This window comes from Ranitomeya variabilis, chromosome 5 (assembly GCF_051348905.1).
Source record: "Ranitomeya variabilis isolate aRanVar5 chromosome 5, aRanVar5.hap1, whole genome shotgun sequence".
Classification (NCBI taxonomy): domain Eukaryota; kingdom Metazoa; phylum Chordata; class Amphibia; order Anura; family Dendrobatidae; genus Ranitomeya; species Ranitomeya variabilis.
Window position 1 is genome coordinate 556,235,046 of NC_135236.1, and position 22,862 is coordinate 556,257,907.

A 22,862-nucleotide genomic window follows, 5' to 3' on the forward strand; every position below is an offset into this window, starting at 1 on the left:
CGTGTCTAAATCAGTTCCTGGACATGCGGAGTCTGAAGTACGCAAGCACATCGGACGCATGCATACGTTCCCATAGACAGTAATCCTTTTTTTTTTTTTTTTTAACGCACTCATCCGCATGCCTGCGCCTATTTGACGCCTCAAAAATGTCAACATGGTGCGTTGGCCGCGCCCTGACGCACACCGCGAAAAAAACACATGCGTAAGCAAACGCGGGCAAACGTATGCACCTGCATCTACAATGTTAAAAATCAAGACGCATGCGGACACACCCGCAAATGTGAAGCCAGCCTTAGAGAACAATATAATAATGAATGCAGCTTGTTCTTGTATTGTGAAACCTTGTGACCAATCCCTTTTAAGCCACCAGATTGTATTTAAAACGCAATGCTAAATATACGAGTCTGAATAAATAGCAGATTAAGATCATATAAAGTGCTCCAGAGGAGAGGAATATTAAGGGGTTACTCCACTATTTTTATATTCATGATGGATCATCAATATTAGATCAATGGATGACCGACACTTGGCACCACCATCGATCTGCAGCTCTCAGTGCAGGCAGCAGCCGGATGTTGTTACGGCCGTCACCAACAGTTGACTGAACTGTGCTATTCAGCACGACAGCTGCTAACCTTCAGCTGCTGCCAGCACTGAAAACAGTTGGATTGGCTGGGGGGCTCTGAGTCAGACCTCAAATAATCTGATATTGATGACCTACTAATAACAGTAATGGAGCAACCCTTTAGTAAAAGAGGAAAAAAGGAAGTAGAAGAGCAGTTGTGGAAAATACAACTTAACTGAGAACCGAGTCACCTTTAATTCTAGTAGTTATGGATGACTGATCAAAAATACTAAAGAAACAACTACTAACACCTCTTCTTCAGAGATTATTTTTGTACATATTAACAAACCTGTCTTGTGCATATTGTAGTTAGGATTAGCACACTCTTAGATATGAACAGCAGAGCCTAAACATCTGATACTTGTGGGTTCATCAAGTCCAACTATTTGGTTTCTCAAAATAGGTGTGGGCCCCAGACATTTTCGATATATACTGTGGATATGGTATATATGACTGAGATGGGAATACCAGTTTAACATCTCTCCAACTGTAAAGTTATTCATGTTTTTTTTTTTTTTTTTTTTTACAGGGTTGCAACATTGTGAAAAAAAAAAAAAAAGTACAAAATATATATCTAAATATATATAAAAACATTTTCAATCATTACTATCAATACATTAGGGTTCTGTTGACATCTGCATCATAGTTTCTTTTTATAATGTGCACACTACCGTTTTTCTCAGAGGTGAAGAACAACAAAAACATTTTCTCCACCCTCTCCAGTCTGGCAGTGAATGAAAATCGGACATGTCTGATAATTTTCCTCGGACCACTTAGAAATGGGCACAGCCTCACAAAATATCATATGTTCGAATGCTATCCGTGAAAACTACACATAGCGTTTGTCAGATAATATCGGTCGTGTACACAAGCCCCAAGAGACATAATGTTGCAGATCTGTTGCACAACGATCCCCAGTGATATGGTACAGGTCCATCTGGTTCATTTAGAAGAGTTCTTGATGCTGCACTATTTCTTCCATTAAATTTGTGGGAAAGGCTCTTAGCCTAATAAAGCCCAAATAGACGGACATAGGAACATTGATTTATTTCGATTATATACATCCCATTATCACAAAAAATTGTACAACACACAAATGCCACTGCATGTGAACATAGCCAGATGATGAGTTTGTAGTGCCCACAAACAGCTGATGAGGGCCTTGGGAGCTAGAAAAAGCAAACCCCTATACTATGGGAGAAAAAGAAAGGAAAACATCCAAAATCTGAAATAATCATCAAGTAGAGCATATTTTTTATATTGGTATTGTTGCAGACCAGGCACAAAGTGTATGATAAGTTCACACTGATTTGTGGAACATGGAGTGGAAGTCAAAGTCCCATTGTCTCTGTCGCCTCCTTTTTGGAACAGTCCTCACGTTTACCATTAGAACGATAGAAGGTTTTATGGACAAGAGCGCGTACAGCGGAGACATCATTCACATCTGAAACATAAAACAATTCTAACTTAGCCTCAAAAAATAAAATACCGAAAAGAACGAATTGTCAGAAACATAAAGAGATCAGAAATGCAAGGTGGTGTAATATTTTATAGGCAATACATAGAGCTAGTGGTGTTGTCACAGGGTTACCGCGACAGAGCAGAGCCAGAGGACCGCAGCGTCTGGTTGCTCCTACTCCGGCGCTGTGAAGAAGCTTATTAAACATGTTTATTTCTTCCAGCAGAACGGGTTAATCGGCCATGTTGGTAATCCCTGTGCTCAGCTGTGCTTGGTTAGCCACTTCTTTTCCCTATATAATCTGGGCTCTATTACTAATCCTTGTCAGAGTTAGCTCTTGCTGCATGGCTAAAGAAGGGAAAGGAGTTGGTATGAGAAGGAGAGCTGGAGGAGTTATAAGTGACTGTTTGGTTTGTATGTGTGGTAATTCCTTATCTTTCTCGATTATGGTTTCTTCCCCTTCCTGCACACCCCGGTGGATTCCTCTGTTATATGTGAGCGAATATTTGGTGTGCGTGGAGTTTTCATTTTCTCCTTGTCTGTGTTGCCTTGTTTGTTGGGTTGGTGTACAGCGGTGCACAGTAGCGCCACTTCTCCTTGGTTGGGGGAAAAGAACAGACAGAGGGCTATTGTAGGAGATAAAACAAGGGGGAAGGCCCCGGCGTCTTCGCCATCTGAAGTATCCCGGGGAACAGGGCGAGCTAGGGCGCCCCCTAGTAGTAGGGCCAGAAAAGGCGCCCCTGGTCCCAGGTCTCCAGACAGTTGTGTCGTGACAGGTGTGCTGAACAAAGCTTTGTATAATAGGGATCGTAAAGTTTGAAGATTATATATTTGTGATAAAGTGATGCAATCGTGATGTTTTACCAGAAATTTTTTTTTTTTACTGTATGTCGGTATGCCATATGTTTAAGGACCACAAATACGGACATACAAACACCCATTGTATTCAATGGTGGTGCGCACATGTCAGGTTTTCCACAAGGACCGTGTTCAAAAACCCAACATAACAGTTTTTACACACAGAACGGACAAAATACGTGCTGCACATGTGAATACTGATGACACAGATAAAAAAATCCGTGTGTCATCAGTGTGACACATACCGGCATCTGGGAAAAGCCGTACAGTTACCAGGAGCCGGTTGCTGAAGGCAGCGCTCATCATTGTTGCTTGGTCTCCCTGTGATCAGTGCGACCAGGAGACAATGATGGGAGTTGTATTCAACAGCAGCTGTGAATATCCTGTGTAAAATTAAGAATTAAAAAAAAAAAAATCCCGTGGGCTCCCGCAAAATTTTCATAACCAGCAGATGGAAAGACCACGGCTGGGGGTTAATGTTAATAATCTGGGAAAAGGCACAATATCCTAAAATGTTCCCAGGCTATTATAACAGCTCACAGAAGTTTGCTTAGCATTTACTGGTGAATTTACGGGGACCCCAGAAATAAGATATATGGTCTCCCTATAACAAACCAGCAAAGGCTAAACAGACAGCTGTGGCAAGGATGCCAGTGATGTATAAAGGCCCCGTCTCACATAGCGAGATCGCTAGCGAGATCGCTGCTGAGTCACAAGTTTTGTGACGCAACAGCGACCTCAGTAGCGATCTCGCTATGTGTGACACGTACCAGCGATCAGGCCCCTGCTGCGAGATCGCTGGTCGTGTCGGAATGGCCTGGACCTTTTTTTGGTCGTTGAGGTGCCGCTGACATCGCTGAATCGGTGTGTGTGACACGGATTCAGCGATGTCTTCACTGGTAACCAGGGTAAACATCGGGTTACTAAGCGCAGGGCCGCGCTTAGTAACCCGATGTTTACCCTGGTTACCAGCGTAAAAGTAAAATAAACAAACACTACATACTTACATTCCGGTGTCTGTCCCCCGGCGCTGTGCTTCTCTGCACTGTGAGCGCCGGCCAGCCGGAAAACACAGCACAGCGGTGACGTCACCGCTCTGCTTTCCGGCCGCTGTGCTTACACAGTGCAGAGAAACAGAACGCTGGGGGACAGACAGCGGAAGGTAAGTATGTAGTGTTAGTTTTTTTTTACTTTTACGCTGGTAACCAGGGTAAACATCGGGTTACTAAGCGCGGCCCTGCACTTAGTAACCCGATGTTTACCTGGTTACCCGGGGACCTCGGCATCGTTGGTCGCTGGAGAGCGGTCTGTGTGACAGCTCCCCAGCGACAAAACAGCGACGCTGCAGCGATCAGCATCATTGTCTGTATCGCTGCAGCGTCGCTGTGTGTGACGGGGCCTTAACTTTAGTGTAGTTTTGATAGAATCCTCGTTTGTCTGATGTAGATGTTGCAGAGCTAAGACTTTTGGGCTGTATAGAACACCCCTGACTGACAGCTTCTTGTGTACACTGACAATTGTCAGCAAGCTGCTAATCAGTGGTGGGGCATGGTTACACAGATTAGCCTGACTGCTTGAAGTCCTGTAGTGCTAATCTCCTGATGATAAAACACTGACTGTATTGAAGCTACAGCATACGTAGCGTTCAATATGTGACATCGCGGTAAACAGTACCCTATATTATCTCACTCTCACGTTAAATCGAAAAAACCTGACAGATTTTATTTAAAGGGTACCTATCAGCAGGGTTGTGTTGTGCGCCGTTATTACCCTATATGCCCCCTATTTTACATAATTAATATTATATATTTGAAAAAAAAAAAAAAAAAAACCTGCAGCAGTCAGGTGCTGCAGCCTGATCACATGTGTAATGTGCAGTTAATTTTTTTTTATGGTATACATTAATTTACAAAAATAAATCTGAAAATGGCGCCGGCCAAGCCTGCACAGTATCAGCTATCGGCGATCCGATAGCTGCTACTGTGCAGGCGGCGACATCTTGGAGGATTTTTTTTTCTCTAGCAAAATGGCGCCACCGTCGCCTGCACAGTAGCAGCTATCTGATCACCGATATCTGCTGCTGCGTATGTGTGGCCAGCGCCATTTTCAGACTGATTATGGTGTACATTAATTGATACAAATAAACAAAAAAATAATTAACTGCACATTACCCATGGGATCGGCTGTAGAGCAGGAGCCGCCGCCGGCCCCTGCCTGCTGCAGGTGAATAAGCCGAGATTTTAAGCACTTTTTTGTGCTGAAAACGCCCACCTTGGCTTATACACGAGTCACAGTCCCAGAAAGCCGGCGGGGGAGGAGTATACTCACCCTCCTCGCGCAGTCCTGCACGTCTCTGCATCTCCGTTATCAGACAGCTCTCCTCTCCTCTGTGGTCACGTGGTACCGCTCATTAAGGTAATGAATATGTACGTATCTCCACTCCCATAGGCGTAGAGCGCATATTCATTACCTTAATGAGCGGTACCACGTGACCGCTGAGTAGAGGAGAGGAGAGCTGCCGGCGCCAGGACAATGGAGATACAGGGACGTGCAGGACCGTGCAAGGAGGGAGAGTATGACGGGGGAGGACGCTGAGCCATGCATAGAAGGGGGAGGCGCTGAGCCATGCATAGAAGGGGGAGGACGCTGAGCCATGCATAGAAGGGGGAGGACGCTGAGCCATGCATAGAAGGGGGTGGACGCTGAGCCATGCATAGAAAGGGGAGGACGCTGAGCCATGCATTGAAGGGGGAGGACGCTGAGCCATGCATAGAAGGGGGTGGCCGCTGAGCCATGCATAGAAGGGGGTGGCCGCTGAGCCATGCATAGAAGGGGGAGGTGCTGAGCCATGCATAGAAGGGGGAGGACGCTGAGCCATGCATAGAAGGGGGAGGTGCTGAGCCATGCATAGAAGGGGGAGGACGCTGAGCCATGCATAGAAGGGGGTGGACGCTGAGCCATGCATAGAAAGGGGAGGACACTGAGCCATGCATTGAAGGGGGAGGACGCTGAGCCATGCATAGAAGGGGGAGGACGCTGAGCCATGCATAGAAGGGGGAGGACGCTGAGCCATGCATAGAAGGGGGAGGTGCTGAGCCATGCATAGAAGGGGGGAGGTGCTGAGCCATGCATAGAAGGGGGAGGACACGGAGCCATGCATAGAAGGGGGAGGTGCTGAGCCATGCATAGAAGGGGGAGTTGCTGAGCCATGCATAGAAGGGGGAGGTGCTGAGCCATGCATAGAAGGGGGAGGTGCTGAGCCATGCATAGAAGGTGGGAGGTGCTGAGCCATGCATAGAAGGGGGAGGACACGGAGCCATGCATAGAAGGGAGGAGGACGCTGAGCCATGCATAGAAGGGGGGAGAACACCGAGCCATGCATGGAAGGGGGAGGACGCCGAGCCATACATAGAAGGGGGAGGACGCCGAGCCATACATAGAAGGGGAGGATGCCGAGCCATGCATAGAAGGGGGAGGACGCGGAGCCATACATAGAAGGGGGGAGGACGGTGAGCCATGCATACAACTAGGAGACCGGGGAGCCACACTTAGCAGGACAGGGATGAGGGAACAATGCATACCCGGCTTATACTCGAGTCAATAAGCTTACCCAGTTTTCCGTGGCAAAATTAGGTGCCTCGGCTTATACTCGGGTCGGCTTATACTCAAGTATATACGGTATATACAATATTCATTATGTACAATAGGGGGCAGGTCAGTGAGTGATCAGTGACCTGTCAGCAGGCTGCATTATGAATAGCCAATCAGAGCACGACATGAAGACCACACACACACACACACACACACACACACACACACACACACACAAGCCGCCCCGGAGCACAAGCAAATCATGAACTCAAAACTGAAAACAAAGATTAAACAAGAACCACAAGACGGATTTCATCAACCAAGGTACTGTGCACAATACTGCTGACAGATTCCCTTTAAGAAATACATTCATCACAAAAACCTGATTTAAATAATAAGTGATTTTCTGACAATATATTCCCTATAAGACGAGTCATGAAAATATGTATTTACACAAATCAGATAATGTGCACTTACCTATATGCAATTTACTAAGCAGGGATGTGAATTCCTCATTTCCCTCTAATACTTGCAGAAGATTGGAAGATTCTATCCTTTCAAGTGTTATAGACCAATATACATATATTTTCTGATTAAAACCGACATAAACCAAACATGGAGTATTCTGATTACCCCGGCAGGCATAAAGTCCTAGTAAGAAAATCAGAAAAAAAAATTTCAACTGCGCCATAATGTCTGTACCATAGTTTATCATCATGCACCTACCTGCACAGAAGGCACTGACATTCTCGTCAACCTGAAAGCGGAGGACCGTGCGCTTGTGATCAATGATGTAGGTTTGCCCATCCCATGCACAAGCCACAACTTCTTCTTGTCCGTTACCCTGAAATAACAGTAAGCGCAGGTTTTCACAGTTGCCCTTTTCTGCCTTTTGATATCTTTAGAGTCTGTCCGTCGCTAAAATCTAATGATGCTAGTTAATGTTAACAGCAGTAAGCAGATCTGACTACTCTAATGGTGCATCAGGACCAAGGTAGGCAAGTATTAAAGACAATAAACCTGTTGTCTGACTCATGCTGTCCAAACTGTTTTATAGAAAAATATACTTTAACGATCCGGCTTAGACCATAGCAAGAGACGTGACTAGTCTGGATCCACTCAGCTACCTCATGCCAATGATGTTGCAGGTGAGTGACAAGTCTTGAGATGTATCAATGGCCTCTAATAGAACTGGGAAGGACAGGCTGGGGTGGAGTCGGACCAGACTTGTCTCCAGCCATGGTCCATGGCTGGATCTTTAACACCTTAACGACCATATCAATGCCTTTTAATGGCGGTAATTAAGGGTACTTATTTCTCAGCGCCGCTTTTTTCCCTTCACCATGACAGCACCGCACATGAGAGATGGCATCCGCCCCCAGGAACAGGAAACCTGTAGCAGAGATAAAAGAATGGGGCGGCCACTCTCTCCTCAGTTTGGTTTCCTGTTCCTGCAGGTGGACGCCTGTGGCAGAGCTCATACCTCCAGAGGGATACCCTCTGATGATTCCGGTCCGGAGGCCGAGGTCCGCGGGGGGGACCAGCCATGCTCGGCGGCACTGCGTGCGGTGCTGTCCGGGTGAAGGAGCTGCTGTACCGCGCCTGTTTCCCCTCGCTGGACTCCCCGGCGACCGCTCTGGGCAGGAGGCAGGTCCGGGGTAGGGGGCGTGTCCTTCACTGACGCCGGCCGCCGAAGTGAAGGATGACGACTTCCGGTCGCGCCGGAAGTGACGTCACACGCCGAAGGAGCCGGTGTGCTGGACACTTCCGGGCGGAAGCTGTTCCAGAGGCGCGCACACCGCTCCTTCTATATACTGGGAGCAACCGATAAGCCGCTGGTCCTCTGCAGCACGCAGTTTGCCTGCTAGAATGACCGAACCAGCGATGGATCCGGAGACGCCTGCACCCAGAATGTCTGAGGAGGCACAAGCTACCGCGGTATCCGGGGTCCTGGAGGGGTGAGTGCCTTTGTAAGGCAAGATCACACACACTGATACACTATATACTGTGTCTTTTTAGGGAAGGAAAGCCACCTCCAAACAAAAGAATAGGGCTTGTCCACTATGTAAGGAGACACTCCCTAAGCTATATACCAAAAGAATCTGCCGGGCCTGTATAGATAAAACAGTCGCAGAAGAAACACCTTCCTTATTACAGAACATTAAAACAATAATACGGGAAGAAGTTAAATCCACAGTCAAAGAGCAGCTGAAACATCATACGGCTAAAGAAAAAACCCCTCCCCCAGCAAGTGAACAGGGGTCGGACATAGATTCAGGGGATGAGCCGGGAGTGTTAACCCCCTCTGATGCCTCAGACTTAGACTCCTCGGATGAGGAGTATGGCCACCCTTATTTCCAGTCAGAGGATATTGGGAAACTGCTCAAACTAGTCAGAGCAACTATGGGGGTGGAAACCCCAAAGGAGCCGCGGTCAGTTCAGGATAGCATGTTCAGTAACTTGGAGGGGAAGAAGCAAAAGGTCTTTCCCTTCCATGATAATATATTGAATCTAATCAAGAAAGAATGGAAAAAGCCCAATAAAAAGATCTCCATTCCTCAAGCCTTAAAACGCAAGTACCCCTTTGATGAAGCGGTATGTGAAAAATGGGAAAAGGCTCCTAAATTAGACGCCGCCATAGCCAGCACCTCTAAAGGGGTAGCATTGCCTTTTGAGGATATGGGAGTCCTAAAAGACCCCCTTGACAAGAAGGCAGATGCCTTTCTAAAATCGGCTTGGGAGGCATCAACATGGTCATTTAAACCCGGGGTTGCGGCCACTTGCACGGCACGTGCTATGGTCAAGTGGTTTTGAGGAGTTAAGTGACCATATCAAAAATAAGTGTCCACGAGAAAGACTACTGGAGGCATTGCCCTCCCTACAAGGTGCCGCAAAATTCCTGGCGGATGCATCAATTGATTCTGTCAGAGGAGCCGCACGTGCTTGTGCTTTATCCAACTCTGGGCGTAGAGCATTATGGCTGAAGAATTGGGCGGCTGACTTCCAGTCAAAAGTCAAGCTCTGTGGAGTACCCTGTGAAGGGCAATATCTTTTCGGTAAAGCGCTGGACGAGATTCTTGAAAAAGCGTCTGACAAGAAGAAGCGGTTTCCACCTCCTTCCTTTCCTAGGCGCCGATGGGAAACTTCCCGTTCGTCCTTTCGTGGATCTGGATACAGGGGGACCCGCGGCCGTTCAGATGACAGGTCTGGCCGAGGCAGACCTTGGAGAGATCGAAAAGAAAAGGGATTCCTTTTCAACAAGCCTCCCCCTAAGTCTGATCCCAAACACCAATGACGCCAGGATCCCGGTGGGGGGGGGGGAAGACTCCAATGGTTTGTCCACCACTGGGCGGCACTGCCGGCTTCTCAGTGGATAACCAACCTGTTACCGGAGGGTCTGAAACTCAAATTCTCCAGCCTCCCACCAAATCGTGTGACAATGACCCAAGTGGCGGAAAAAAATCAGGCCACGCTGGAAAGAGAAATTCATCTCCTCATACAAAAAGAGGTATTAGTCTACGTTCACATTTGCGGTCTGCGCCGCAGCGTCGGGCGCCGCAGTGTCGCCGCATGCGTCATGCGCCCCTATATTTAACATGGGGGCGCATGGACATGCGTCGCACTTGCGTTTTGCGCCGCATGCGTCACTGCGGCGCACGCGTCCGGGCGCAGAGGACGCAGCAAGTTGCATTTTTGCTGCGTCCAAAATCAATCAAAAAAAGGACGCATGCGGCGCAAAACGCAGCGTTGTGCATGCGTTTTGCTGCGTTTTTGTTTGCGTTGTGCGTTGCGTCGCCGACGCTGCGGCGCACAACGCAAATGTGAACGTAGCCTTAGTGAAGGTTCCTCATCAGGAAATAGGGAAAGGGTTCTACAGCACCCTGTTCCTAATGCAAAAACCAGACGGCTCGTTGAGAGTGATATTCAACTTGAGGGCCTTAAATCGTTACATTCAAATAGAGAAATTCAAGATGGAGACTTTAAGGACGGTGATAAAAGTACTCAACCCAAACTGTTATATGGCAGTAATCGATCTTACAGACGCTTACTACCATGTGCCAATCGCAATCCAACATCAGCAATATCTCAGACTGCTAGTAAACCTCGAAAAAACTCCCACCCACCTACAGTATCAATGTCTTCCATTTGGGGTAGCCATAGCACCCCGCGTATTTACCAAAATTATTTCCGAAGTGGCGTCCTTCATCAGAAAAGAAGACATATTGCTGGTGCCTTATTTGGACGATTTCTTGGTGATAGCAAACAGCAAAGAAGATTGCGAGAAAGCAGTCACAACAGTTCTAGACGTGTTAACGAAATTGGGGTGGATGATAAATCTGAAGAAATCAAGACTCGTCCCAACACAGTCTCAAGAATTCCTCGGGATCCTACTAGATTCCATCAAACAGGAGTGTATCCTCCCACAGAGGAAGATCCAGTCTATCCAACAGAAGGTACAACTTCTTCAGCTGCAACGATCTATTTCTCAACGGAAGGCAATGTCGCTCCTGGGAGTTCTAACGGCGACAATTCCTGCAACACGGTGGGCCCAAAGCCACACGAGAGAGTTGCAATGGCAGGTACTAGCCGAGCAAGCAAGAAATCCTTGCAATCTGAATCGGAAGATTCTCCTGTCTCCAAGGGTCCAAGACTCACAAAAATGGTGGTTAAAACCAGAAAATCTGAGCAAAGCGGTACCATGGTCATTACAAAATCCAGTAGTCCTCACCACCGATGCGAGCCCATGGGGATGGGGAGCGCATGTGGAGGATCAGGTCCTACAAGGTCAATGGGAGCCCTCAATGACAACAGCGTCTTCCAATCTAAAAGAACTGTCAGCGGTGAGACAAGCGTTTCTTCAAATGGGAGAAAGAATACCAGGAAGGCATGTGGTGGTGTTATCTGACAACAACACAACAATAGCTTATATACATCGCCAAGGGGGTACAAGATCACCATCCCTGATGGCAGAAGCCAAAGAACTTTTCTTGTGGGCCGAAAGCAACCTTCTCTCTCTAACCGGAACATACTTAAGAGGATCAGAGAATCAAGTTGCCGACTTCCTAAGCCGTCACCCGTTGTAACGGGTGACGGCTTAGGAACGCCTTGATGTATCAAGGGGAATGGGCCCTGAGCCAGAAAGTCTTTGGGGAAATATGTGCCAACTGGGGCGTTCCAGAAATAGACTTATTCGCCACAAAACAAAATCGGAAAGTGAAGAAGTTCTATTCTCTAAACCCAAGAGAACAACCAGAAGGGGTAGACGCGTTTCTATACCAGTGGAACTTCCATCTGGCATACGCATTTCCCCCAATTCCGTTAATCCCGACAGTCCTCAGAAAAATTCAGGAAGACAAGGCACGAGTGATACTCATAGCTCCCTTTTGGCCGAGAAGGGCATGGTTCACGTGGCTCAGACGCATGTCTATCTCGGACCCGTGGATCCTTCCAGATACATCGGATCTCCTACACCAGGGACCAGTTCAACACCCTTAAGTACACAGGCTACATCTCACCGCCTGGAACTTGAGAGGGGACTGCTACTAGCAAAAGGTTTCTCGAACCCTTTAGTGACCACATTGCTCGCTAGCAGGAAAAAAGTCACCTCAGAAAAATATCAAAAAATTTGGCAAAAATTTCTGGAATTCTCGGGGCGACAGTTGTCCCAGACAAGCCAAGAAGTCCCGGTAAAAAAATTTTTTAGAATTTCTCCAAAAAGGGTTGGAGAGAGGGCCATCTACTAGCACCCTGAAGGTGCATGTCTCCGCCCTGGGTGCGCTGTTTGATCACAAACTTGCTGACCACCCTTGGGTCTATAGGTTCATCCAAGCCTCCTTTACATCTAGACCCTCAAAATTATCTCCCAAGGTGGCTCCCTGGGATCTAAATTTAGTTTTAAATTCTCTAACTGTTTCCCCTTTTGAGCCTCTTGATTCTATTTCAATAAAATCTTTGACCCTTAAAACTGTCCTCCTGGTTGCTTTAACTTCAGCCTGCCGTACTTGCGAGCTGCAGGCTATTTCAGTGAACCCCCCTTACACTACCTTCCAGGATGACAGGGTAATTATCAAAACTGACCCGGCCTTCCTACCAAAGGTCAATTCTAAATTTCATAGGGACCAGGAAATTATCCTACCCTCATTTTGTCCTCAACCAAAATACCAGGGAGAGCAAACCTTCCATTGTCTTGATGTCAGACGCTGCCTGCTTCAATACATAGAAGCCACAAAATCTTGGCGTCAGTCATCAGCCCTTTTTGTCACCTTCCAGGGGACAAACAGGGGGAAAAAGGCCTCGAAGGCAACTATTGCACGGTGGTTGCGTGCGGCTATTTCACTTTCGTATTCCTCTTCTGGCCATATCCCCCCACAGGGTGTTACGGCCCACTCCACGCGTGCTATTGCCACATCCTGGGCGGAAAGGGCAATCGCCTCGGTGGAGCAGATTTGTAGGGCGGCAGTATGGTCCTCACCCTCTACCTTCTTCCGTCATTATAGGCTAGACTTAGGTCTATCAAACTTGTCTTTCGGGAGAAAGGTGTTATCTGCTGTTGTCCCACCCTAAGGAGTCTTCTATTTCTTCCTCTCATGTGCGGTGCTGTCATGGTGAAGGGAAAAAATTATAATTACTTACGGGTAATTTGATTTTCCAGAACCATGACAGCACCGCATTAATTCCCGCCCTATCTTGGTGATGGTTGTGTGATTCACAAAAAAATAAAAATAAAATAATATATATAGATAAATGAATAGATCATAAATAAATATTATATATATATATATATATATATATATATATATATATATATATATATATATATATATATATATATATATATATAAGCTAATATACAGCTATACAATGTAAATATGATATACGAATGTGTACTAACAAAGCGGTCATCTTCCATACTCTGAAACAAACTGAGGAGAGAGTGGCCGCCCCATTCTTTTATCTCTGCTACAGGTTTCCTGTTCCTGGGGGCGGATGCCATCTCTCATGTGCGGTGCTGTCATGGTTCTGGGAAATCAAATTACCCGTAAGTAATTATCATTTTTAACGTGCATAACACCCCAGAGAACATGAGTCGGGTCGGGTTTTACCGACCCCAGTGTTGCGATCACCGTTATTAACGGAATAACGGCAAAAGCAAAAATAAAAGTCCGATTTCTCATTTAATTTCTCTATTCTCTGATGTGATCACACATCAGAGTAGAAATGGGGCCCCCTGATCGCCCCCCCGGTACCTCCGGTGTCCCTGAATCCCCCCGTGAAGTCTCCCTGCTGGTGGACTCTTCTTCCGGGAAGAAAATGTGCGCCCGCCGAGATCTGCTGCTCGGCACCAATAGGAATTTTTTTCTACTGGTTCATTTTGATCACTGTGATAGACCCCATCACAATAATTAAAATAAAAAAAAATAGTAAATCAACCTTCCCTTTATCACCCCCTTAGTTAGGGAAAAATAATAAAATTAAAAAAATGTATTTATTTCTATTTTGCCATTAGGGTTAGGCAAAAGTTAGGGTTGGGATTAGGGTTAGGTCTGTTTTTAGGGTTATGGTTAGGGTTGGGATTAGGGTTAGGAGTGTGTTGGGGTTAGGGATGGAGATAGAATTGGGGGGGACTTCCACTATTTAGGTACATCAGTGGGTCTCCAAAGGCGACATGGCGTCACCATTGATTGCAGCCAATTTTGCGTTCAAAAAGTCAAACTGTGCTCCCTCCCTTCTGAGCCCTTCCATGCACCCAAACAGTGGCAAATGTTGTGGTCAATTTTTCCTGATATCCTTGTGAAAATAAAAAAAAATTGGTTCCAAAGTAAATGTTTTGTGAAAAAAAGTAAAAATGTTCATTTTTTCCTTCCATATTGCTATAGTTCTCAGGAAGCACCAGAAGGGTTAATAAACTTGTTGAGGGGTTTTGCGCACCCTGAGGGGTGCAGTTTTTAGAATGGTGTCACTTTTGGGTATTTTCTGTTATACTGACACCCCACACTCACTTCAAATATGAGATGGTCCCTAAAAAAATGGTTTTGTAAATTTAGTTGGAAAAATGCTTCCAAAATTGTGCTGATGTAAAGTAGACATGTGGGAAATCTTATTTATTAACTATTTTGTGTAACACCACTCTCGATTTAACCCCTTCACGCCGCTGTCCTTTTTTCGTTTTCATTTTCCGCTCCCCTTCTTCCCAGAGCCATAACTTTTTTATTTTTCTGTCAATATGGCCATGTGAAAGCTTGTTTTTTGCGGGACGAGTTGTACTTTTCAACAACACCATTGGTTTTACCATGTCTTGTACTAGAAAACGGGAAAAAATTCCAAGTGTGGTGAAATTGCAAAGAAAAGTGCAATCCCACACTTGTTTTTTGTTTAGCTTTTTTGCTAGGTTCACTAAATGCTAAAACTGATCGCTCCTATTTAGCTGAATTACTGCATTGCTATACGCACCGATGTACCCCAATCATGTGACGGGGGTCACCGGTGTGCGCATTTCCGGCCCGATGGCCGGAAGCGCTAGTTAAATGCCACTGTCAGAGTTTGACAGCGGCATTTAACTAGTTAATAGCGGCGGGTGGGTCACGATTCCACCAGCCGCTATTGTGGGCACTTATTCCAAAGTTACCGTATATATTTCTGTTTACAGCATTTATGTTTCATTATACAAAAAGTAACATTTATTTGCTAAAGCTAAGGGTATGTGCATACAATCAATAAACTGTGGGGGTTAAAAGCTGCATACTTGTACAGGTGAGGGATTTTTTTTTTGTTTTATTACAGGAGACATTGGCTTCAATGGAATGGGCGTTAGGTGAGTATAACTGTTTTGTTATTTTTATTTCAAATAAAGGGACTTAACCCCTTAGTGACAGAGCCAATTTGGTACTTAATGACCGAGCCAATTTTTACAATTCTGACCAGTGTCACTTTAAGAGGTTATAACTCTGGAACGCTTTATCGGATCCCGCTGATTCTGAGATTGTTTTTTCGTGACATATTGTACTTCAAGTTAGTGGTAACATTTCTTCGATATTACTTGCGATTATTTATGAAAAAAATGGAAATATGGCGAAAATTTTTAAAATTTTGCAATTTTCAAACTTTGTATTTTTATGCCCTTAAATCAGAGAGATGTGTCACAAAAAATAGTTCATAAATAACATTTCCCACATGTCTACTTTACATCAGCACAATTTTGGAAACAATTTTTTTTTTTTGTTAGGGAGTTATTAGGGTTAAAAGTTGACCAGCAATTTCTCATTTTTACAACACCATGTTTTTTTTAGGGACCACATCACCTTTGAAGTCATTTTGAGGGGTCTATATGATAGAAAATAACCAAGTGTGACACCATTCTAAAAACTGCACCCCTCAAGCTGCTCAAAACCACATTCAAGAAGTTTATTAACCCTTTACGTACTTCACAGGAACTGAAACAATGTGGAAGAAAAAAATGAACATTTAACTTTTTTTTGCAAACATTTTACTTCAGAACCATTTTTTTTTTAATTTTCACAAGTGTAAAAACAGAAATTTAACCACAAATTTTGTTGTGCAATTTTTCCTGAGTACGCCGATACCCCATATGTGGAGGTAAACCACTGTTTGGGCGCACCGCAGAGCTTGGAAGTGAAGGAGCACCGTTTGACTGTTTCAATGCAGAATTGGCTGGAATTGAGATCGGACGCCATGTCGCGTTTGGAGAGCCCCTAATGTGCCTAAACAGTGGAAACCCCCCACAAGTGACACCATTTTGGAAACTAGACCCCTTAAGGAACTTATCTAGATGTGTGGTGAGCACTTTGAACCCCCAAGTGCTTCACAGAAGTTTATAACGTAGAGCCGTGAAAATAAAAAATCGCATTTGTTTTCACAAAAATGATTTTTTTGCCCACAAATTCTTATTTTCACAAGGGTAACAGGAGAAATTAGACCACAAAAGTTGTTGTCCAATTTATCCCGAGTACGCTGATGCCCCATATGTGGGGGTAAACCACTGTTTGGGCGCACGGCAAAGCTCAGAAGGGAGGGAGCACCATTTGACTTTTTTAGCGCAAAATTGGCTGTCGTGTTTGGAGACCCCCTGATGTACCTAAACAGTGGAAACCCCCAAATTATAACTCCAACCCTAACTCCAACACACCCCTAACCCTAATCTCAACCCGATCCATAATCCTAATCACAACCCTAACGATAATCACAACCCTAACCCCAAAACAGCCCTAATCTCAACCCTAACCATAACCCTAATCAAAACCCTAAATCCAACACACCCCTAACCCTAATCCCAACCCTAATCCCAAATGTAACCCTAATCCCAAACGTAACCTAATCCCAACCCTAATCCAAACCCTAATCCCAACTCTAACCCTAACCCTAACTTTAGCCCCAACCCTAACCATAACTTTAGCCCCGTCGTCACAAAAAAAGTTCAATGTAACCTTTTTTTTGTACGTCGCGTCCGCCATTTCCGCGCATGCGTGGCCGTAACTCTGCCCCCTCCTCCCCAGGACATAGACTGGGCAGCGGATGCGTTGAAAAACTGCATCCGCTGCCCACGTTGTGCACAATTTTCACAACGTGTGTCGGGCCGACGCATTGCGACCGCCCCGTACCGATGCAAGTGTGAAAGAAGCCTAAGGCTACTTTCACACTAGCGTCGTACTCGGCCCATCGCAGTGTGTCGGGCCGACGTACCGACGCTAGCGTTGTAAGCGCCGCACAACGGGTGCAGCGGATGCTGTTTTTTCAACGCATCCGCTGCCCCATTGTGAGGTGCGGGGAGGCGGGGGCGGAGTTCCGGCCGCGCATGCGCGGTCGGAAATGGCGGACACGTCGCACAAAAAAGTTACATGTAGCTTTTGTTGTGCCGACGGTCCGCTCCCACCTGCTAACACTTTCTCTGCTCTCTCTCACTGCTGGTGATATCTCTCCAAATCCTGGTCCTCCTCACCACATTCCCACAGTCATTTCTACCTCCCACCCACGCTCTATAACAACTTTCCGTAACCACTCTAACCTTACACCCATTCACCCAACCCCCGCTTCCCCAGTCCCACTAACAGGAGCTCTGTGGAGCACTCGCTCTGTCTGCAACAAGCTTTCCTACATCCATGATCTTTTTGTTACTACCAAACTTTCCTTCCTCGCCATCACCAAAACCTGGCTCACCCCTTCTGACACAGCCTCTCCAGCTGTACTTTCGTATGGTGGATTCCACCTTTCCCACACACCCTGCCCCTGCAGCAAGCAGTGTGGAGGAGTTGGTTTTCTCCTGTCAGATAACTGCTCCTTCACCCCAATCCAATTACCACCCTCTATTACCCTCCCTTCCTTTGAGGCGAACTCTGTGCGCATCTACTCCCCCTCCAACTGGCTGTCATTTACCACCCCCCAGGGCCAGCCACCACCTTCGTTGACCACTTCACCTGGCTACTTAATTTCCTCTCCGCTGACATCCCCACTATCATCTTGGGTGATTTCAACATCCCCATTGACACTTCCCTCTCAGCTGCCACTAAGCTTCTATCTCTCACTTCCTCTTTCGGCCTCACTCAATGATCTTCTACAGCAGTGTTTCTCACCTCCAGTCCTCAAGACCCCACAACAGGTCATGTTTTCAGGATTTCCTTAGTATTGCACAGGTGATAATTTCATCACCTGCTCAAGCATTAATTCCATCGCCTATGCAATACTAAGGAAATCCTGAAAACATGACTTGCTGTGGGGTCTTGAGGACTGGAGATGAGAAACACTGTTCTACAGCCACCCACAAAGATGGCCACACACTGGACCTCATCTTCACCCGCCTCTGCTCCCTATCTAACCTCTCTAACTCACCTCTTCCTCTTTCTGACCACAACCTACTCACATTCTCCACTCCTTGTCTACAATCCCCACCCCACAAACTTGCACACCCTCGCAGAAATCTTAAACACCTCGATCTACACTCACTCTCTGAATCCCTTCTCCCTCTTACAGAAATAAGTTCCCTAGACAATGCAGATGCCGCTGCTGCTCTATATAACATCACAATAGCTGTAGCTTTGGAATCTGTTGCCCCTCTCACACATACCAAAGCCCGCAAAATCAACAGACAGCCCTGGCACACCAGCCTGACTAAAGAACGGAGGCGAGCTTCCAGGGCTGCTGAGCGGAGATGGAAAAGATTGGGTCCAACGAGCACTTCATCGCATTCAAACAGTCCCTCACTACTTTCAAGGCCACACTCGCCACAGCTAAACAAACCTACTTCTCATCTCTCATATCCTCCCTGTCTCACAACCCTAAACAGTTATTCAACACCTTCAATTCTCTCCTCTGTCCCCCAGCACCTCCTCCCTAGCCACTCACCTCAGCTGAAGACTTTGCCTCATTTTTCAAGCAGAAGATTGATAACATCAGAGACAGTTTTGGTCGACAACCTCCGGAGCCCTTCCTACCAACTGCCCAGCCCTCCACCTCCAAAACTAACTTCTCCACTATTACAGAAAATCGACTCTCCACTCTAATCTCAAAATCACATCTCACCACCTGTGCACTTGACACGATCCCATCCCACTTCATCCCAACCCTAACCCATCTCTTCAACCTATCACTAACAACTGGTGTTTTCCCCTCGAGCTTTAAACATGCCTCAATCACACCTATCCTGAAAAAGCTCTGTATGTAGCTATCGCCCTATATCACTTCTCCCCTATGCCTCAAAACTACTGGAACAACACGTCCATCTTGAACTGTCCTCCCATCTATCTTCCTGCTCCCTTTTCGACCGCTTACAATCTGGCTTCCGGTCACACCACTCCACTGAATCTGCCCTAAATAAGGTCACCAATGACCTATTAAACGCCAAGACCAAGCAACACTACTCTGTCCTCCTCCTCCTGGATCTGTCCTCAGCCTTTGACACAGTGGACCATTCCCTATTACTACAGACCCTCTCATCCCTTGGCATCATAGACTTGACCCTATCCTGGATCTCGTCATACCTAACAGACCGGACATTCAGCGTCCCCCACTCACACACCGCCTCCTCACCTCGCCCCCTACCTGTCGGAGTGCCGCAAGGTTCAGTCCTAGGGCCCTTGCTCTTCTCCATTTACACCTTTGGCCTGGGACAGCTCATAGAATCTCACGGCTTTCAGTATCACCTCTATGCTGATGACACGCAGATCTACATCTCTTGACCAGATATCACCACCCTACTAACCAGAATCCCTCAATGTCTGTCTGCTATTTCATCCTTCTTCTCCGCTAGATTTCTAAAACTTAACATGGACAAAACAGAATTCATCATCTTTCCCCCATCTCACGCGACACCCCCCCCCCCCCCCCAATGAACCTATCCATTACAGTAAACGGCTGCCCACCCTCCCCAGTCCCACAAGCTCACTGCCTCGGGGTAATCCTTGACACTGATCTCTCCTTCAAACCACATATCCAAGCCCTTTCCACTTCCTGCCGCCTTCAACTCAAAAATATTTCACGGATCCGTACATTCCTAAACCAAGAATCTGCAAAAACCCTAGTCTATGCCCTCATCATCTCCCGCCTTGACTACTGCAACCTCCTGCTCTGTGGCCTCCCCTCGAACACTCACACCCCTCAAATCTATTCTACACTGTGTGCAGAATTATTAGGCAAGTTGTATTTTGATCACATGATACTTTTTATACATGTTGTCCTACTCCAAGCTGTTCAGGCTTGAGAGCCAACCACCAATTAAGTAAATCAGGTGATCTCTGTAATGAGGAGGGGTGTTGTCTAATGACATCAAAACCCTATATAAGGTGTGCTTAATTATTAGGCAAATTCCTTTCCTTTGGCAAAATAGGTCAGAAGAGAGATTTAACGGGCTCTGAAAAGTCCAAAATTGTGAGATGTCTTGCAGAGGGATGCAGCAGTCTTGAAATTGCCAAACTTTTGAAGCTTTATCACCGAACAATCAAGCGTTTCATGGCAAATAGCCAACAGGGTCGCAAGAAGCGTGTTGGGCAAAAAAGGCGCAAAATAACTGCCCATGAATTGAGGAAAATCAAGCGTGAAGCTGCCATTTGCCACCAGTTTTGCCATATTTCAGAGCTGCAACGTTACTGGAGTAAAAAAAGCACAAGGTGTACGATACTCAGGGACATGGCCAAGGTAAGGAAGGCTGAAAAACGACCACCTTTGAACAAGAAACATAAGATAAAACATCAAGACTGGGCCAAGAAATATCTTAAGACTGACTTTTCAAAGGTGTTATGGACTGATGAAATGAGAGTGACTCTTGATGGGCCAGAGGCTGGATCAGTAAAGGGCAGAGAGCTCCACTCTGACTCAGACGCCAGCAAGGTGGAGGTGGGGTACTGGTATGGGCTGGTATCGTCAAATATGAACTTGTGGGACCTTTGCAGTTTAAGATGGAGTGAAGGTCAACTCCCAGACCTACTGCCAGTTTCTGGAAGACAACTTCTTCAAGCAGTGGTACAGGAAGAAGCCGGTATCATTCAAGAAAAATGTGATTTTCATGCATGACAATGCCCCCAACTACTCCACAGCGTGGCTGGTCAGTGAAGGTCTCAAAGAAGAAAAAATAATGACATGGCCCCCTTGTTCACCTGATCTGAACCCAATAGAGAACCTGTGGTCCCTCATAAAATGTGAGATCTACAGGGAGGGAAAACAGTACACCTCTCGGAACAGTGTCTGGGAGGCTGTGGTGGCTGCTGCACTCAATGTTGATCGTAAACAGATCAAGCAACTGACAGAATCTATGGATAAAAGGCTGCTGAGTGTCATCATAAAAAAGGTGGCTATATTGGTCACTAATTTTTTGGGGTTTTGTTTTTGCATGTCAGGAATGTTTATTTCTAAATCTTGTGCAGTTATATTGGTTTACCTGGTGAAAATAAACAAGTGAAATGGGAATATATTTGGTTTTTATTAAGTTGCTTAATAATTCTGCACAGTAATAGTTACCTGCACAAACAGATATCCTCCTAAGATAGCCAAATCTACAAAAAAACGACTCCAACTTCCAAAAATATTTAGCTTTGATATTTATGAGTCTTTTGGGTTGATTGAGAACATAGTTGTTGATCAATAATAAAAATAATCCTCCAAAATACAACTTGCCTAATAATTCTGCACACAGTGTGAACTCAGCTGCCTGACTAATCCACCTGTCCCCCCGCTATTCCCCTGCCTCTCCCCTCTGTCAATCCCTTCACTGGCTCCCCATTGCCTAGAGACTCCAGTACAAATCCCTAACCATGACATACAAAGCCATCCACAACCTATCGGTGAAACTTTGCTTTTTGGTAATTGTTTTAAAGGTGCCCACTGAGGTGTAAATCGTGAAAATAGTGAATCTAATTGTGGACAGGAATATATCATTTTGTAAAGAACATTTTGGTGGCACAAAATAGGCACAGTCTCACCGTCACATCAAGCTTCTCCAAAGCAAAGAGTTGATGATCAACCTGAACTGACCATAACAGCCTGTCGGATCCCTGCATGAGCTTTAGCGTACCTACAGATGCAATGGAAAAACAAGGGTCAGAAGAAATTGCAACATAGACCCAACTGACCAGGTTTTACAAATATACAGCAAAATTACTGCTCCAAGTAAGAATGGTGAGTTTTGGTTGTTGGAATACAATGCTGGTCAGCCCTAAATGAAGTACCTGTTTGTCATTGCTTGGGTTACTGGTGAGGGGGCTCAGGTGATCAGCTCTGTCCACACACTGTAGATGTAACATAGGCATCTTCTGTAACAGATGCACCCTGAGCCGAGCGCCGATCATGGTTTACAATTTAGATGCCAAAGTCAATCTCATTTAAATAGAATGGTTGCTGGTGCGGGTGGGCATCTCATCCTATTGGCAACCCGGTGTGTGTGCGCCTCCTCCTCCTATTGGCACCATGGTGTGTGTGTGCACGCCTCCTCCTCCTATTGGCACCATGGTGTGTGTGTGCACGCCTCCTCCTCCTATTGGCACCATGGTGTGTGTGTGCACGCCTCCTCCTCCTATTGGCACCATGGTGTGTGTGCGCCTCCTCCTCCTATTGGCACCATGGTGTGTGTGGGCCTCCTCCTCCTATTGCCACCATGGTGTGTGTATGCGCCTCCTCCTCCTATTGGCACCATGGTGTGTGTGTGTGTGTGTGCGCGCGCCTCCTCCTCCTATTGGCACCATGGTGTGTGTATGCGCCTCCTCCTCCTATTGGCACCATGGTGTGTGTGTGTGTGTGTGTGTGTGTGTGTGTGTGTGTGTGTGTGCGCGCCTCCCCCTCCCATTGGCACCATGCTGTGTGCGCGCACATCCTATTGGCACCATGGTGTAT

General features: G+C 46.2%; 1 protein-coding gene across 3 annotated transcripts in view; it reads right to left on the minus strand.

Annotated features, from left to right (window-relative positions):
* Positions 1-1,657: 1,657 nt before the first annotated feature.
* ITFG2 (integrin alpha FG-GAP repeat containing 2) overlaps positions 1,658-22,862 on the minus strand; it is a 77,938-nt gene continuing 56,733 nt past the window's right edge. For all 3 annotated transcript variants that reach the window (XM_077265948.1, XM_077265947.1, XM_077265949.1), the window contains 4 exons: positions 21,956-22,047; positions 7,260-7,377; positions 7,011-7,184; positions 1,658-2,069 (listed from right to left, as the gene is read on the minus strand). In XM_077265948.1, coding sequence (XP_077122063.1) covers positions 1,957-2,069; positions 7,011-7,184; positions 7,260-7,377; positions 21,956-22,047 — 497 coding nt within the window. In that variant the 3' untranslated portion in view covers positions 1,658-1,956. The remainder of the gene's footprint in view (positions 2,070-7,010; positions 7,185-7,259; positions 7,378-21,955; positions 22,048-22,862) is intronic.